This window comes from Amaranthus tricolor, chromosome 4 (assembly GCF_026212465.1).
Source record: "Amaranthus tricolor cultivar Red isolate AtriRed21 chromosome 4, ASM2621246v1, whole genome shotgun sequence".
Classification (NCBI taxonomy): domain Eukaryota; kingdom Viridiplantae; phylum Streptophyta; class Magnoliopsida; order Caryophyllales; family Amaranthaceae; genus Amaranthus; species Amaranthus tricolor.
In genome coordinates, this window is record NC_080050.1 from 25,320,475 (window position 1) to 25,338,450 (window position 17,976).

General features: G+C 33.2%; 4 protein-coding genes across 4 annotated transcripts; 2 read left to right on the plus strand and 2 right to left on the minus strand.

Annotated features, from left to right (window-relative positions):
* Nucleotides 1-458: 458 nt before the first annotated feature.
* LOC130810884 (uncharacterized) lies at nt 459-1,356 on the minus strand. The gene is made up of 2 exons (XM_057677009.1): nt 1,034-1,356; nt 459-927 (listed from the first exon to the last, which is right to left on the minus strand). The coding sequence occupies exons 1-2, from the start codon at nt 1,354-1,356 to the stop codon at nt 459-461; spliced, it is 792 nt and encodes a 263-aa protein (XP_057532992.1).
* Nucleotides 1,357-1,491: 135 nt separating this feature from the next.
* Nucleotides 1,492-1,836, minus strand: LOC130810885 (uncharacterized). The gene has a single exon (XM_057677010.1). The coding sequence runs from the start codon at nt 1,834-1,836 to the stop codon at nt 1,492-1,494; it is 345 nt and encodes a 114-aa protein (XP_057532993.1).
* Nucleotides 1,837-12,090: 10,254 nt separating this feature from the next.
* Nucleotides 12,091-13,319, plus strand: LOC130810886 (zinc finger BED domain-containing protein RICESLEEPER 1-like). Its single transcript, XM_057677011.1, has 3 exons — nt 12,091-12,643; nt 12,728-13,030; nt 13,144-13,319. The coding sequence occupies exons 1-3, from the start codon at nt 12,091-12,093 to the stop codon at nt 13,317-13,319; spliced, it is 1,032 nt and encodes a 343-aa protein (XP_057532994.1).
* A 519-nt stretch (nt 13,320-13,838) lies between these two features.
* On the plus strand, nt 13,839-17,909 carry LOC130811149 (uncharacterized). The gene is made up of 5 exons (XM_057677332.1): nt 13,839-14,145; nt 14,355-14,432; nt 14,528-14,600; nt 16,851-16,921; nt 17,028-17,909. Exons 1-5 carry the CDS (start codon nt 13,999-14,001, stop codon nt 17,097-17,099), a joined length of 441 nt encoding a protein of 146 aa, XP_057533315.1. The 5' UTR covers nt 13,839-13,998; the 3' UTR covers nt 17,100-17,909.
* The last annotated feature ends 67 nt before the right edge of the window (nt 17,910-17,976 follow it).

Here is a 17,976-nt window from a genome sequence, read left to right on the forward strand (position 1 = left end):
ATACCAGATTAAAACTGTTCAGTTCAATCCTGTAATAGATATTCAATCCATTTACACTGTTTGGTTCAATTATGGAATGGATTCTCTGTCCAGTTTATATATATATATATATATATATATGTAGATGCATACATACATTTATTAAACACACAAATACATATACACAAACTACTAGCTCAATACATTTTCACTCAAAATGGTGTCAATACATCTCTACACAAAAAGATTCCAATATATGTTTTTGACAACCGAACACAAAGTCTAGATAATTTATAAGTTAAGCATTTTCATTACATCACTTGCCCAAGTTAGGATGAATGAGGTTGATTATAAATTCTTTCTTCCACTTATCATCCGGGCATTGGTAAAAGAGTGAGAGTTCACTTGGATTGGAGGCCAACCTCTTGGAAGCTTCCATTACTTCAAATCTTGTCAATCCTTCTATGCGAAGCAATTCACTAACTAAAATTTTTTTTTTGATTTTCCTCAACTTCTTTACGAGCCATGATAGCTTGTTCATGTAGTTGTGTAGTAGAGAAGGCACTTGCAATGGTAGACATGTGCTTGTTCATCTCATTCATATGATTTGAAAAGCTAGAAGACATATTATTAAAAGAAGAAGTTAAGTCCACAACCTCCGGCTTCTTCCTTTTCCTTCCTTGTTCATTTGGAGCCTTTTCTTTTTTGGCTTTCTTTGAAGAAGGTTCACTTGGAGTTGATTGTTTTGATTGGTTGACGGACTCATTATCATCAAATTCATCATCTTCATCACTACCACCCTTATCTAGTTCAATGGTCTCTTTCTCTTGATTGTCAACAGCTTCGACAAAAGTCTCAGATTGCACTCCAGTAGCTCGATCGGCACCAAAGATAACTGACAGTTGATCATAAAATGGAAAAGGAACATTCCATAATCCTTGAGCATTTCTGTGTTGCTGAAATTAAACAAGAATTTGAATAAAACAAGAATTTCTAACAAATTGTAAACAAGTCAAAGTATTTGTATACCTTACAAAATTCTTCATAAGATTACCTTTCACAAACAATCATATTCTTTTCATTATCCCAAGAAAAACCAGAAGTGCGAAACATTTCAGTTAGCACATTATATTTATCCTTAAACCATTTGATTTTTGATTCAATATGGGGAATAGCTTTCAACCCACACCCGGGAAACTTCTCATTCAATTTCTCCTCTAACTTATTCTTGAAACCACCTTTGAAACCTCCATCAACTTTCCATGAAGGATCGGCACTCATCTCCAACAAACCATTAATCAAACACTCTTTCTCAGATTTATTCCATGATCGCTTGTTTTTTCCTCTTCCACTTTGAACAAATTGACCAACATTCATCTTATACAACAATGATGTATTAAAAAAAAGATTACCAAATAAGGCTATTTTCTTATTTGCAAGATAAAATAAATAATCCAATTACATCATAAAAAGGAACACCCAAACATAAGTCCAAATAAACTAAACAAACATTTATGTTTGGCTACTATGCCTAAGTCTCCAATTATTATACATATTTTGTGCTAAGCTATTCCGATAAGTAGTCCAAGCATCCGTAGTATCTATTTGAGTAATCAACTCAACTTCATCATCTAGGCCCTCATCATCACTTTCACCTTCTTCACTATCGGAATCCCAAAACATTGTGTAATCTGTTGGCATATGTTTTCGAATAAGATTGTGTAATAGTACACATGCTTGAACTATATGTCTATGAGTACGTATTGGAAAGAAGGTTGGGGTCCTAAGAATACCCCACCTTTCTTTTAATAGTCCAAAACATCTCTCAATAACATTTCTTGCCTTAAAATGTTTCATGTTGAAGTACTCTTCCGCGCTAATTGGTTGTCGGTCCCCCACTCTTTAAGGTGATATGGATGACCTCTATATGGTGCTAAAAACCCTTCACAATTCGTGTATCCTGCATCTACCAAATAGTAGGAACCTTGACATATGGAAAAAAAAAGGTCATGACATTGTTTATTGGACTCCACAATATAAAATCTAAATTCTAAGTATGATTACCTTGTGGCACTTTTAAACCATTAGGCCTAGTAATAGCATCTCGAAGGACACGACCATCATGAGCGGATCTTTCCTAACCAGGTTGAACATATATGAACTCCAAATTAGGGTTACATACACCTAACACATTCATAGCAATAGAACCTTTCCTTGTCCGATATCTTGCTCTATCCTCACTTGGCACATGAACACTAATGTGAGTGCCATCTAAGGCTCTTAAACAATTCTACAAAAAAAAAAGTTAAGAGGGATAAGTTTTACAATAAACAAAGTGGATAGATTTTTAAATAATATAGATGAAATTATGTTATTACCTTAAAACATTTCCATCTATCCACTTCACAATCTTCTGTTATAGGTGTTGGCTTTTTAGCAAGTGAGTATGTAGTTTTAACACGGCAAGAAGACATTCTCCACTTCGAAAGAAATGACTTCTAATTGTCCTATTTTTCAAATGATGTGCCAAAGTGTACAAGAACATAGCTACAATTTCCTCCAAAGACGTATTTCGAGTGCCATTTAAACCACCGACATCTCTGACCATCTCACAAAGGACATAAAAGGTTTTTCTATTCACACGAAGTTCACTTTTGCAGACTACATCACTATCCTTGATTAGTGCATCCAAGTGCTTTTGTCTAAGGTGTTTCTTCTCACTTTTGCTATAACGTAGTCGTTCAATTTCATAAACAATTACACCCATCATACACATCACCAAGTACATGAGTGTGACGACATTGTTAACAACCATGAGAAGTAGTAGTAATTCAATTTCTCTTCTTCCTTCTTCTTACTATGGCTAATTGAGATGGAATCATTTCTGTGAATGTATATATGCATCATCATATTAATCTAGCAATCATTACTATGGCTAATTGACATTGTTAACAAACTGAGCATTTGAATTGGAGGCAGCCTAGATTGGTATGCAAGCACATTTTTTAAAAGTAGAGGCTACTACATCCAATACTACTGAATCCAAGACCTAAACAATAACATTTTAACCACCACAAAGAAAATCATGAGAGCAACAGAGAAGACATGAAAGAAAATAAATCCAGTACAATCAAAACAAAGCAATCAAAAGATAAAAAAGCAATCAAAATAAAAAATCAGCAAACATCTAGTACAAAACAAAACAGCAAACATCCTTTAATTGAATGAAATAGCAATCAAAACATCAAAACCAAGCAATCTTCAGTACAATGAGTTTGATCGAATTGATTAACAAATATTGTTTAACGATTAACAAAGCAATGTATAGCAAATTAACAATTGAAATTAAAATTTCTAGGGAAAGAAAGAAAAAAAAATTTGGTGGTTATGGGCGGTGCGTTTGCCGGTCTGCGGCAGTACTGTTGGTTGCTACCGTCTGGACGCTGGAGGAGAGGATGGAATGGAGGAGACTGGGCTGCTGGCGGAGAGGCTGAAATGGAGGTTAAATAGAGGAAGAACAGAGTACGGGGAAACCGAATAACCGAAGAACAAAGGGAGCAGGAGGTCACCGGTGAGGGAAGGTTGAAGAAGAATGAAGGAGGCGGAAGAAGATTGAAGAACAGGGAAAGAAAATTTCAGATTGAAGGAAGAGAGGGATTTTTAAGAAGGAAGAGTGAATTAGGGTTTGAATATGGGGGGAATGGAGTTTGAAACTTGGGGGGTAGGAGGGTATGGAATTCTAAGGAATGGAATGGTATGAGAATCCTTTGGGTATGACATCCCAATGTAAAAATGCATAACCAAACATTGGAATAGGTTCTGATACCATTACATACCAATAAAATGAACCAACCAAACATGCCCTAAGTGCGTTGGATTCATTCTTTTATTCCATATCAATTCTGATGTTACAAATGCTTAATGAGGAGGCATAATGCTCATGAATGCCATAGTTTTAATGGTATTGATTGATGGTCATTATGCTTGATCATCAATATGTGATTGAATGTGCCATGACCTTTTGGTATACTTGTACTAGTATAAATAGAGGCTTGGGGAAGGATGTTACACACACCTAATTTCTGAATTCTTTGTCCTTCTTTCTCTCTTACTTGTGTTCTTTCAAAAAGAGTTATAATCTTCTTGATGGAATTCCCAAAGTTTATAATTCACCAAACACCTTGTCATTAAGTGACATACCCTAAGTACTAAGGGTGTGTTATGTTGTTTGTATTTCGTTGTAAATTTCCAAGTCAAAATTCAAGTACCTTTGTGGGGAAAATATCGTAAAAGAAAAGTGACTACACGCCTACAACAAGTATTAAGTTTTCGGGTAACGATTGTCGCTACAAAGTTCATCTTCAAGTTTATTTTTAGTGTTATTTTGTAAGTTTTATTTAGCCATCAACAAAGGGAAAATACAAATCTCAATTGTAATATGTATTTTGCATTATTCATTTGTAGAAAATTTCTATTGATAGCTATTGGCAAAAAATTTAAGGACGCTGTGGATATGAGTATACTCAATTGATCCTGATGGGTGGGGAAGGGTTTAGTAAAAAAAAGAACTACCTGCAGTTGCCATGAGTTATGGATATGAGTATAGGGAGGTCGAGAGGGGATAATGCATCGGCTCACCCATTTTGGCATTCCTAGTATAGCTACTCTTCCTATCTTTAAAGTTTATTCCATGAAAATTGCTATATTTTAATTTTTTTTGACTCTCATTCTCCCTTTAATTATATTCCATACATTAAATTTATCTTTTCATCTTATCACATTGAGTTAGTTAGATTATTGCTCTGGGTTTTTTAAAACGGGTATTAAGAGTTGGAATTAAATCACACCATTTTTTAAAATCTTAAATTAGTGTTAGATTGTGTGGAATGGAATCATTTAAGTGGGACAAAATAATTATGATTAATCAAAATAGAAAAGGAACATAAGAGTATAAATTATAGAGTAGAAGGAAAGTTTATAAAATTGGAACCAAAAGAGAGATTGTGTTCAACTACACCATTTGTGCAAAGCATCTTGCATGTTGCCCACCAATTTGGTTTCATATGCCAATACTCAATCCCTCACTCTCAATTATTAGCTAGAATTATTTAATCCAATATCACCAATGTCCAATTAGTATGTACAAGCAACATTCATTAATCTATTAGGAGTATTACTTTACACTTTATATGTAGGTTCATTAGATAAACATTGATTATAATAATCATAAAGCCAACCAAATAAAAAAAGAAATGTTGGAAATTAAAGTTTGAGGCTAAATGACAAATGAGTTTTTTAAGAATATTGGTTTAATAACAAATATTTTAATGTTTCATTTGTTTATTATTTTTTCGTTTAGTTTCTCATATTAAATAATAGTAGTTAACTGATATGAAATAATATATAGTAAAACTTTATAGTAACGGTACTTTTTACTTTAAATATTTTTTGTTTGAATTTTTTTTATCTTCACTTAATATTACATTTTTAAATAGTAATAAATGATAATGTATTATATTATTTTTTATTTTTTTTCATATAAACTATTTTTTTGTCTATATTTTCTCTATTTACTATCAAATACCAATCAGATGGAGCATAAAAATTAACCCCTTTACAATACAAGAAAGATAATAGAAGCCAACTGAGATTTTTAGGTTGAACAATAAAAAGATGATTTCTTAATTTCTCTTCAATATTTTGAAGGTTAGCAAAATTCTTTTTTTTTTTTTTTTTTTAAGAGAATCGTTGTCAAAGTGTACCATTTTCTATGCTTATACTATTACATTGTCAGCCTAATCACAACAATTGGAACTGCGCATGGATTTATGACGACTCATTTTATCAAAAGTGACAAAAGTGACTTAAGGGATCTATTCTCCACGTATTAGAATAATCACAAATTCTTAAATGAAACAATTTTATAGTGAAATTATTTTTACTAGATCGGTTTATGTATATTTGGTGTATTAAAGTGATCACTTCTAATTTTAAAATAATTAATTAAAAAAATTAACTGATTATATGAGTTTGTCTCATGGTAAAATAATCTCATACAAGACAAGCCATTGGAAAAATTATTGTATTAATGTGTGAAATGAACTATTGAAGACTATGTACAAAGACAAATAAACAATTAGAATCATGAGGAAATGGGGTGTTTGAGTGCAACCAATAAACTAGAACAAGATGCAAGGAAAATGATGAAATGACAAAGAATAACCACAAGTAAAATTAGACCAAGAATTATGAGATTTGCTAATTTGAGTACGTCCTCACTTAGACTAGTGTTTTAGTTGTTTGTTTAAAGGATGAGGAATAAAATTCGTTAATTTAAAGGAATTAGAATAGAAATAACTGAAGTTTTAGGAGAGAGAAGATAACTAGAGATTAAGGGAGGTTTAATACACTTTAGCAAAGAAGAAAAGACTTAACTGTATTAAGGCAAAGCTCAATAGAGTATATGCATGTGGAGCAGAAGGTTTGAGATTCAACTCCTACTGGGCACATGTATCAGTTGGAGAGTTTCTTGACTGTGCACATCTCTCTTTACTCCGTCCTTGGGGGAATGGGTATGATTTGTCCGCATCTTTCAGGAAAAAGAAAACCCCCACCCGAACCCTACTTTGTGCGGGATATTGAGAGTGTTTTTTACCTTTTATCAATTTGACTACTTTCTCACTTAGACTAGACCATTAGATTGTACATAGACCATGTCTAGATCCTACCCTATGCCACTCCTTAGGCATGTACTTAATTACATTTCAAATCTTTAATGACTTGGAGAAAATCTTTCACCTTTTAATCATTACCAAGATTTAGCTCATTTTGGAATAAACTCCTACCAACACTACATTGACTCAAAATAGGAGAGTCCAAAATGCTTAACATTACAAAGCAAGCAAGACTTAGGTAAAGCAAGTCACAAATTGTAATAATGAGTGTTAAAAATCAATTTTAATTAATTGCTTCCTTAACAATAAAAAATATTTTTACTTTGTAAAAATAATAACAATCAATAATTTTACAATGAACTTATGAAAAATATAGAAATAGTTATTTAAATTTTAAGTGCTAAGATCAATGTCAAAAAAAATTATATATTTAATTGATAAAAATTAATTTAGTCCTATTTTAATGTACATGTCGAATTTTGTTAGAAAAAAGTAACCTTTGGGTTGAGTGCGTCCATGTTTAATTACATCAAAAGGGCAAGATACCCTCTTTCTTCCCTTGTATATATGATATGCATCTTGGGTCTGTAAGAAATTTGTGAAGAAAGTTTTGAGTAGTGAGCCCATTGAACCATATGACTAGACCTGGGAAAACGGTCGGTCGGTCGGGTTTTGGGTCGGATCAATTCCGGTCAGGTCATTTTCGGGTCGGGTCAGTTTCGGATCAGGTCAGTTTCAGGTCGGATCACTTTGGGTTTCGGGTAGGTTCGGATTGACCCAACGGGTTACCATAAAACATTAGAATATCCAATCGACTAATTCAACATAAAAAAAAAATCATTAAAATGTCTAAAAAAAATCATTAGAGAAATTACATGTACGATTTTCAAAAAATAGTTGGTATGTCAGGTTCATTTAAGTGCAAGAAAAATAGGGGAATTAATACTTATTTTGAAAGACTTGTAAGATACGCGCTTTATAAAAGTTATTTTGTTTATTATAATTGTAACGTTAGATAAAAATGACGTTAAAATTATCTTCACAATTTTCATATTGGAAAGATATACAACTAACTAAGTACTTATTTCGTCTTATAAGATACGCGTTTTATAATTAAGGGTAGCGACATTCGTTTTTTGAAAAGCTCATTCAAACGTGCGAAACGTTCGTATAAATTATATTGATTTGCTTACTGAAATGTAGAAGAATTAAAAACTCATTTGACTGATTTAACAAGATACATGTATTCAATTAAGATGATTATAACGTCCTGTTTTTAAAGAAAAATAATTACGATGGCTAAAAAGACGTTAAATACGTGTTTTTTGAGATCTATTGATGAGTTTTAGGGTTCTAGTGATATACTCAATATGTTGAGATACTTTGAAAACTAAAATTTTATTTGAAATGAATTCTAACATTGAAATTACTTTAAAAATTGATATTAAATCGGTCAAAACGGGTCGGTTTCCGGTCGGGTCATTTTCGGTTGGGCAATTATCGGGTCGGTCATGTTTCGGATTAAGTCGCTTTCGGGTCGGTCGGGTTCGGGTTTTGTCGGGTCGGGTCCCGGGTTCATTTTCGGGTCGGATCAATTTTTCACAGGTCTACATATGACCATCCAAGTGGTTTTTGTCTTATCTATGATTTTTTTATGTCGGCTCACCCATTTACATTATTCTCTAAAATTTTTACATATAATTATATTACTCCCTATTATTCACTTTGTAGTGTAAATTTCAACTAAAGAAATGGAACAAACAAAAAAATTTCACATAGTAGCTTTCAAATTTTATGAAACTCCAGTAATAACGCTTTTGTAAGAATTTTTCATATAGTAACATCTAGTTTATACACTATCTAACTGCCGTAGCATTTTCCATTAAATTCTTGTCAGTTTCCGTTTAATTCACCATTTTGTAAGATTTTTCCATATGGTAGCATCCTATTTATGCTCTCAAATTTTTAATTTACCATTTTAACGTTTAATTCACCGTTTAAATGTATTAGTGTTCTGACAAAGGGTAAAGTGACGACTTCTAAGCCATCATCTTCAAAAGCATCTTAAAATGTAGTCTTGATTTTTTTTTTTTGTTTTCTCTTTATATATTAGTGCTTGAAATGTACCTTTGAACTTTGATAATAGTAGTTAATTACTTATGTATCAGTGCTTGAGATTCACCTTTTGAATTTTATAGTAATCCTCATTAAGTACATATGTATTAGTGCTTGGAATGCACCTTTTGAACTTATGAAATGCATGATTTGAATTATGTATTAGTGATTAAAATGTACCTTTTGAACTTTATAATGTCAACCATTTGAATGAAAACAAAATTGTTGCAACATTTGAGAGTGATGAATTAAACGGTGAATTAACGTTAAATGAAGAATTAAACATTTGAGAGTATAAACTGGATGCTATCATGTGGAAAAACCTTACAAAATAGGAGTAGTGAATTAAATGTAAATTGACATGAATTTAATGGAAAATGCTATGGGAATTAAATAGTGCATAAACTAGATGCTACCACGTGGAAAATTCTTACAAAAGTGCTACCACTGGCGTTTCATGAAAATTGGATGTTACCATGTGGAATTTCCCATAAAAAATTATTTGTGAATTAAAGCTTTAAAGTTTAGGGTTTCTTCGGATTACAATATCCATATTTTTTTACAAATTATAACTACTAAAGTATTAATATCTATAGTGTTCAGGCCATATCACAAAATTTCGACCACTTAATCTAAAATTCTGACCACTAAAATTAGGGCTGCACACGGTCCGGTCTGGTCTGGTTTGACAGAAAAATCAGACCAGACCAGAAATTCCGGTCTGGAAAATTTTCAGACCAGACCAGACCAGTCAAGACACCAGACCGGACCAGACCGGACCGTTCTAGAACGGTCTGGTCTGGTCTGGTCTACGGTTTTTTTTATTTTTTTGTATTTTTTTAATTGAGACCGGATATTGGCGACATTCTAAAGATTTTACGAGGGGAAATTGATCTTCCGACATTACCATTCGAGTTTTCTCTGTCTCCACCTTCGAAATTTTACAGCAGATCTAGGAGAAAACATTCAGAAGAGTAATCTCTTTGTGTTGATCGATTGTATGGTTATGGTGAATATAAATCACAAAGGTGAATAAATGAATAAATTATTAATCACTCTTTTTATCAAAATCTATATCATTATTTTTTTTTTATTACATGGTGAATTTATGAAAGATTCAACAGAAGGAGGACAAACCCATTTTTTCAGATTTACATGGAAATACAAACCCATTCTGATTTACACCAATGGAAATACAAACTCATTTTTTCAGATTTCAATCAACCCACAAAAACTGATAACATTTTCAGATTTCATATTAACATTTTCAGATTTCAGATTTCAATCAACCCACAAAAAATGGAGATTCAACAGAAGGAGGACATTCAACATATTAACATTTTCAGATTTCATATTAACATTTAACATAACAACCAGAAGCAATCCATTCGTCCATAACCACCAGAAGCAATCCATTCATCTTCGAATTTAAACAAAAACTGATAAAAAAAACCCTAAAAATCAAAAAATCAACCAATATACTTACATTACGAGATTCTGCACTTGATTCCGTGGTGAAGTGTTGAAGGAGGAGCGTCACTCGAAGCCTCGAAGAAGCACAGAAGCACAGCACAGCTTCAGAATCTTCAGAGATTAATCGAGGGAGAAATCGAGGGAGAAGGAGAAGGAAGGAATCGAGATTCGAGGAAGAAGGAGAAGGAAGGAATCGAGGGAGAAGGAGAAGGAATCGAGGGAGAAGGAGAAGGGATTGAGGGAGAACGAGAAGGAAGGAGGGAGATTGGGAGAACTGAGGAGAATTGGAGTCTGGACTCTGGAGAACAGAAGGGATCGAGAATTTCTAGGGGATTGGGGAGGGAGAGCTTTTGAATTCACGACTAGTTGCCCTAATCCCCTAAAATTTGATTTTATTACGGTTTTCCGGTCCGGTTTGGTCTGAAAATTTTAAAACCGGGACCGGACCGTAAACCGTTTTTAAAAAAAAAAACCAGACCAGACCATTTAGACCGTAGACCAGACCAGATATTAAATTTACGGTTTGGTCCGGTTTGGTTTACGGTTTAGACCAAATCGTGTTCAGCCCTAACTAAAATGGTCGAAATCTTGTGATTTAGCCTAAATGTTGTAACACAAAAAACCTAAACTTAAATACTTTGTAATTTGCAAAGGACTTAAAAAAATAAACTACCTCCTATTCACCCTAAGTGTCTCATTTTCTCATTGAATCAAGTTACCTAAAATGCTCATTTTTATTTTAGGCATGTTAACTTTATCAATTTATCCTTACCAAACTTAATAGTTTCATACCTTTACATTTACTAAGCTTATTTTACCCTTATCAAAAATTTAAAACCTACTAGTATATTTTCTCTCTTTCACATGAGGTCTTATTTGACAACCTGAAAAATGCTAAGAAAAAAAACGGAATACTTTAGGTGAATAGGAGGAACTAATAAAATATGATACGGAAGTTATGAGGACTTGTAGTCTTCTTGTAGTAGTAGTAGCAGTACACAAGAAAAACTAATAAAATAATCAAAACAAAAAAGAAAACAAAAGCATTAAAGTCATAAACTAATAAATTATTTATTAGTCAAATGATATTGGAGACTGCTTGTTTAGCAAATAAATTGCCTGTATTTGATGTTGCTATTTTTCGTGAACTATTAGCTCTTGTTAGTAAGACATGATCTCCCTTTCCAATTTGTTGAATATGAAGGGCTTAGGAGATTATTTAGTTATTTGAATCCTACGACTAAAACAACTTTATGTAATACATTTAAGTCTGATGTTGTTAAGATGTATGAAAGGGAAAAGGAGAATTTGAAGTTTTTGTTAGGTTCAATTAGTAGTAGAATTTGCCTTACTTCTGATTGTTGGAGTTCAATAACCTCAGATGGATATATCACTTTAACTGCACATTATGTTGATGATAATTGGGTCTTAAAAAAGAAGTTGTTGAATTTTTGTTTTATGCCTCCCCCTCATACGGGAGTTCATTTAAGTGATCATGTGTGTTCCTTGTTGAAAGAATGGGGTATTTTGCAAAAGATTTTTAGCATTACTCTTGATAATGCGGCTTCAAATGATGTGTTTGCAGATTGTCTTAAGGGTGAACTTGAATTGTTATGTGCGCAGGAGAATTTTTTCACGTTAGGTGTTGTGCACATATCATGAACTTAGTAGTTCCAGATGGATTGAAAGAAATTAATGATGCTGTGATTAGGTGAGAGAAAGTGTGAATTATTGTAAGGGATCACAAGCTAGAAAACAATGTTTCTTAAGTTGTATTAAGCATGTAGGCCTTCAAAGCTCTAAGGGTTTAAAACAAGATGTCATAACACGATGGAATTCCACATATTTAATGCTTGAAAGTGCATTGTATTACAAGAAATCTTTAATTCATTTTCAGAAAGTTGATGCAAACTATATTCATTGTCCTACTGCAGAAGAATGGGCTAAAATTGAAAAAAATTTCAAGTTTTTAAAAGTTTTTTATGAAGCTACTCTTGCTTTTTCTGGGACTAAATATCCTATTGCTAACTTATACTTTCCTAATGTGTTGAGGGTAAGATTGCTTTTAAAAAGTGAGATGGAGAGTACGGATGGTTTTATGAAGAAAATGGCTTGTAAGATGTATGAAAAATTTGGGAAATATTGGAGTGATTTTAGCATTATTATGGCAGTCGCTATTGTGTTAGATCTTAGGTTTAAGCTTCAATTTGTTCAATGGAGCTTCAAAAAAGTTTATGGAGATGGTGTTGATTATGAGGAAGAAGTGGCTAAGGTGAGGGAGAAAACACAAGAAATTTATAATATCTATGCTCTTAAACTATCTGCAACTTCTCCAAGACAAAAATATGAAAGTTTACATGTTGGAAATATTGAAGATGCTACCGATGAGTTTATGACCGTAAGTTTCTGATTTTTCCATAATTATATAAGTTTTTGTTTGTTTCTTTACCTTTTAAAGATTTTGATGTAAATGCTTGTTTTATAAGACTTTGATAGTTTCTCTAATGAACATACTGTGAGTATGAAATCTGATTTGGAGATGTATTTTGAGGAACAACTAGTGCCTCGTTCAGTTAATCTTGATATTCTTGCGCATTGGAAGGCAAATGTATCTCGTTATCCGGTACTTTCTTTAATGGCTAGAGATATTCTTGCCATTCCTATATCTACCGTGGCTTCCGAATCTGCCTTTAGCATTGGTGGTCGGGTACTTGATTGCTATCGAAGTGCTTTGAAGCCAAATATTGTCCAAGCTATTGTTTGTCTAAAGGATTGGACATTTGAAGGAGGTAATTTTCTATATACTAATATGTCTAAGTTAATATTGGTTTTGGTTAGTTGCTTTTTTTGGTGTTAATATTTTTGCTTGTTTGATAACTTATATTTTTGTTTGTTAATGAAGCAAAAATGGAATCACAATTGGATGAGCTTTGTGGGATGGTAATGAAGATTAAAGTTGAAGAAGAAGAAGACATATCTTGCCCTAGTCCAAGTCCAAGTCCAAGTCCAAGTCCATGTCAAAGTTTCGATCAACATGAATTCAGCTCAAAAGCATCTTCCTTAGCCACCATATTTTAGATTATGATGATTTGTAGAAATTAGAAACTAATTATGATACTTTTAGTTTTGACTTGTCAACTTAACAATTTGTTGTGCTATTTTGCTTGTTTGTTGACTTTTGAAGACTTTTAAGTTTTAACTAGTATACACTATGCAGCCATCAAGCAAGATAGTATTATCTTGTTATGAATATGATGAATGATGATAGATTGATAATTGAACTTTGAAGCATGTTTAATTTTATTATGAAATGTGAATATAATATATGGGTCCAATGGGTCAAATGACCTGAAATATATGGGTTCAATGACCTGAAAAAAAAACCAGGTTAAATGGGTATTTAGCAGGTTGACCCGACCTGCTATAGATCAGGTCGGGGTTTCAATTTTTGACCTATTTAATTAAACAGGTCAGATTCAGGTTAAGAGTCTATTGACCCATTTATATATGACCCCAACCTGAAAATGACCCAACCCGACCTGTTTTGACACCCTTAAATAAATACTTGCTACGTATAAGTAATTTACCAAATTGATAAATTATCGGTATTCACCTGGCAAATCTCTACAATACACGGTACACGTCTACTCCATTTTCCCCAGAAATGCAACACAAAATTATCTGTTCAATCTCCTTCCCATAAACCCTACACTACAATCAATATTTTTTTTTCTTCTCTAGTCCTCTATATTTGAAGATGACAGAAAAATACTACCAATTTTGGGACCCAAATCACCAAATGATGTGGGATGAGAATTGTTTTCAAGAACATAACAGCAATGATGAACAACAACAAGATTCTTCGTTTAATTTTGATCTTTTCTCACTTCTTTCTAAACCCAAGGTATAATTTATTAATGAGCTTTTAAGCTACCATTTTTTCATTCTAGCTACTCTTTTTAAATGGTAGTAATTTTTTTTTGTGTGGTTAAAATCTGTTTATTGTTGTTTATTTATCTTAAATTTTCTGTTATACATCTTTTTGTTTGTGGGTTTTGTCTTTGAGCTGAAATTTTGCACTGATTTTTCTGGGATGTGATTGATTTTGTGTAGGATTATTATAGAATATTGGAAGTGGACTATGATGCTACTGAGGATGAAATTCGGTCTAATTACATTCGGTTAGCATTGGTTGGTGTTATGTTGTTCTTAGATTTGCTTTTTTTTTTTAAAAAAAAAAAAAAAGTTAAATGACCTCATTAAAGTTATTGTTCTATGCATTGCAGAAATGGCACCCAGATAAGAAAAAGGATGAGGGTGCAACATCCAAGTTCCAGGAAATAAATGAGGCTTACCACGGTTTGTGCTCTTTGGTTATTTAGCTGATGATAATTTTCATGTTAGTTTACTTCTTTTTGGCTGAATTGTGGAAATTGAGAAACTTTAGTTATGAATACATGGGAAACAAAGTAAATTTTAGTGTACTATGCTTGCATGATTGTTTTTGTTAATGGCTTATAGTTCCCTGAAGGCTGAAACTTTACATTTCTTGCTCGGTATGGTCGGGTTGAGTCTTGAGAGGGGTTTTTGATGTAGTGTGTTTGTTTGGAGGTATGAGTCTTTTGAGTATCAAACAAGTCATTGTAAGTTCTCTTTACAATACAATAAAGAATCTCAAATGTTCTTGTATAGTGGGGGGAAGGCACAACAAATAAATAGCCAAATCCTTATTATCAATCGTCACATCAATATTCTTCAAATCCATCACTATAGAGTAAAACTCGACAAGGTATGGCTTCAAAGTCTTACCTTTCTCTAAGCAAAGATTATACAACCTACTTTTAGTCGGTTGGTTACACTTTTTACCATGTGCAAAGACTAATGTTTTCAAAATCCCTTAGTTGTCTTTTACATGCTCCCCTCAAGTACTTATCCAAAAGACATTTTTGGTTTATGGGACAACGCCTTTGTGTCACTCTCCTCCTACTTAGATGCATTTGTCGTAGTGAGCTTTTTCTCGATTCCTTCAATTGGTTTATGCATACTTTAATGGAGTAGTACAACTTTTATCTTGAATTTTGCAAAGGAGTTGCGTGTAGTAACCCAAGTTGAGACCAAGAAGAAAAGCAAAGGAGCTTTAAAATGATTGATAGTACTACTAATATCAAAAATATTTATCTTCTTTTCAAAGAAGCTCATTTGCATAAAATTCCATAGTTAAGCATGAATGGTATGGAGTAATTTTAGGATGAGTGACCTTCTGAAAAGCTCTCATGATACGCGTGATTGATAACAAAGTGCACAATAAATACACGTGTGTTTGTTTGTGGGGTCAATCTACAACCCCATGGGTAGTATGACTGGTTTGAATGAAGTTGATTTGTTATGTAGCTCGCCCAAACAACGAACAAGTGATTGGTCGAGCAAACTTGATGCTCGTCACATCATTACCTCCCAAAATTTTGGTCGTCAATTCACACTTTCGGTTGTCCCAAACATTGAGATGTTCGCTCGAACATCCTTTTGGTTGCATCTTTGATTCCTCTATTTCCAAATGCTCATAGGAGCTCATGGACATTGCTTGTTCGAACAACTAGCTTCAAGTCCAACTTGTTCTTCAACACCGCTACTCATCTCCCCATGTAATTTGATGTTTGATGATTATGGGTCTCAGTGCAATCGTAATCTTGGCTATAGTTAAAAAACAGAAATGGTTACTTCATAAATTCGAGCTAAAAGTCCATGTGTTTTGTCCTCGGCTAAGTTGGTGCAATGAGATCATTGTGTGATCTATTCCCTTTTAACACAATTTTTTGTGTATGCTTTGTGTGTTTATGGATGAACTATTCGGAGGGACTCATTGGACATCTTAGAGGTGGTCTTATGATTTTGTTTGTACATTGGCAAGGATAATGTCGTCACTTATTACAATTATTGTAGTTGGATCGCCAGTAAATTCTTTTGTGTTCTTTCGTCAAAAATGTTGTCTAGTTTTGTTCGACTTAGACCAGATCGGTTTCAAAGAACCTATCTAATTTGGTGATTGCTTCCAATGCATGTATTGAAAATATAGAAAGTCAATTTACAGCATTGTAAGCAGCTTGACAACTCAATCATGTCTTTCAGCGGGGGAGGAAGGATACCTAGCATGGAGCATTGGGGTGCAGCCATACTCCAATGTACTAGAAAAATTAAATGCAAATCTATCTTCTGCAGTAATATACATAAAATGAAATGCTTCCTAAATAGTCCATTTCTTGTGATGACATCTTGTTTATTAGGTATCCCCCCAGCTCTGATTTTTGCTAGCAAAAGCTTTTATTTTTAGTTCCTCCAAACTGCAACTGGGTTTTGCCGTTTTGCTACTTATGACAATTTTGTGCTATGTTGTTGCCAGAGAGCCCCAATAATATATATTTTTATAATAACAACTTCATGCATTGCACGAGTTTCTATACTAGTACATAAATATATATTGACATTACTTGTGACTTTAATCTTTTCGGTGTCTAATCTCATATTTATACCTCATTTTTGAATATGTAGATCCACCACTTCTATTGTTAGTACTGATTGTATTAAAAAAATCTTTTCTAATGCATTTAACAGTCTTGAGTGATCCCATGAAGCGGCAAGAATACGACTTGAAAGGGATGATGACTTACGACTACAATGTTATCGTAAGAATTCTTAGCTCTTATGTCAGTGTTTATTTGCGTAATAAGCCTCAATCCTCATTCCGATGATGGACTTTCTTAAGAGTATACACATCTACTTTTTGTGCAGGAATATCTAAGTCGTTATAAAGGGCTTATTCTAACTTGCAATGGCCTTGGCATGCAGCATTCTATATGGTAGATCTCTTAAACATGCTCTAAGATTGGGGTTTTACCTTCAAGCTAGAATAAACATTAGAAACATAGAGATTTTGGGGTGAGGTTTCTAGATGAAACTGGTTGAATCGCAAACTTTTTGCTGAGATGGGTGAAGCCTCTAGAGTTAGACGACTTTTTTCCGTGCTAGCGCTAAAAAATGCATGTATAGCCTTACCAATTTTCATCTAATGATACTCGAGAAATAAAGAGGTTCTGTATCAGGACTCATTTGTGCTTATCATTAGTAAATTTACGCGAAACATTCTTGGAGATATATATGCTTCTTTTATGTATGTGTTATGTTTGAGTTCTATTAGAATGGTTGATGATACATTTGTGAATGTAGATTGTTAGGGACAAATTGTTATATGGTGCTCTTTAAAGCATAAGAAGCATTGTCGTCTGAGAACGAATGGTCAGAATTGTTGAGGCTTTGATTCCCATTTCAGTATCATCATGCTCGTTAGTTTTCTTGTGAGCAAATGTTAAAGAACTAATTTAACCAAAAGCTTAAGCTGATAGTTTAACCAATGATATACCCCTATCATTCACTCTACCATGCCCCCTACACGAAAAGTGTGGATGCAAAAGTTTAACCTTCCGTCATGTTGCCTTTCGATAAATTTTTTTAAACTAAGAGTTTAAACTTTTGGTTGAATTGATACCGTAACAACTAGATCCCTCTATTGTGTGTTGTGTTCAAAGGTTGTCTCTTTGCTACTTCCTTCGTTCCATTATATTTGCTATATTTCACCTTTTACGTATTCCAATGTGTTATTTTGTTATTTATATGTTGAATTATGCAAATCTAAAAATTATAGAAAAATAAATATTATGAAAGTGTGCGATTAGACGATTTA

Coding starts and splice junctions, on each gene's coding strand:
- LOC130810885 (XM_057677010.1), bottom strand. CDS start 1,836: ATGAAACATTTTAAGGCAAGAAATGTTATTGAGAGATGTTTTGGACTA.
- LOC130810884 (XM_057677009.1), bottom strand. CDS start 1,356: ATGAATGTTGGTCAATTTGTTCAAAGTGGAAGAGGAAAAAACAAGCGA. Junction 928..1,033: donor AATATGATTGTTTGTGAAAG/GTAATCTTATGA, acceptor TCAGCAACACAG/AAATGCTCAAGGATTATGGA.
- LOC130810886 (XM_057677011.1), top strand. CDS start 12,091: ATGCTTGAAAGTGCATTGTATTACAAGAAATCTTTAATTCATTTTCAG. Junction 12,644..12,727: donor CGATGAGTTTATGACCGTAA/GTTTCTGATTTT, acceptor TTGTTTTATAAG/ACTTTGATAGTTTCTCTAAT. Junction 13,031..13,143: donor GGATTGGACATTTGAAGGAG/GTAATTTTCTAT, acceptor TTGTTAATGAAG/CAAAAATGGAATCACAATTG.
- LOC130811149 (XM_057677332.1), top strand. CDS start 13,999: ATGACAGAAAAATACTACCAATTTTGGGACCCAAATCACCAAATGATG. Junction 14,601..16,850: donor AATAAATGAGGCTTACCACG/GTTTGTGCTCTT, acceptor TGCATTTAACAG/TCTTGAGTGATCCCATGAAG. Junction 16,922..17,027: donor CTTACGACTACAATGTTATC/GTAAGAATTCTT, acceptor CTTTTTGTGCAG/GAATATCTAAGTCGTTATAA.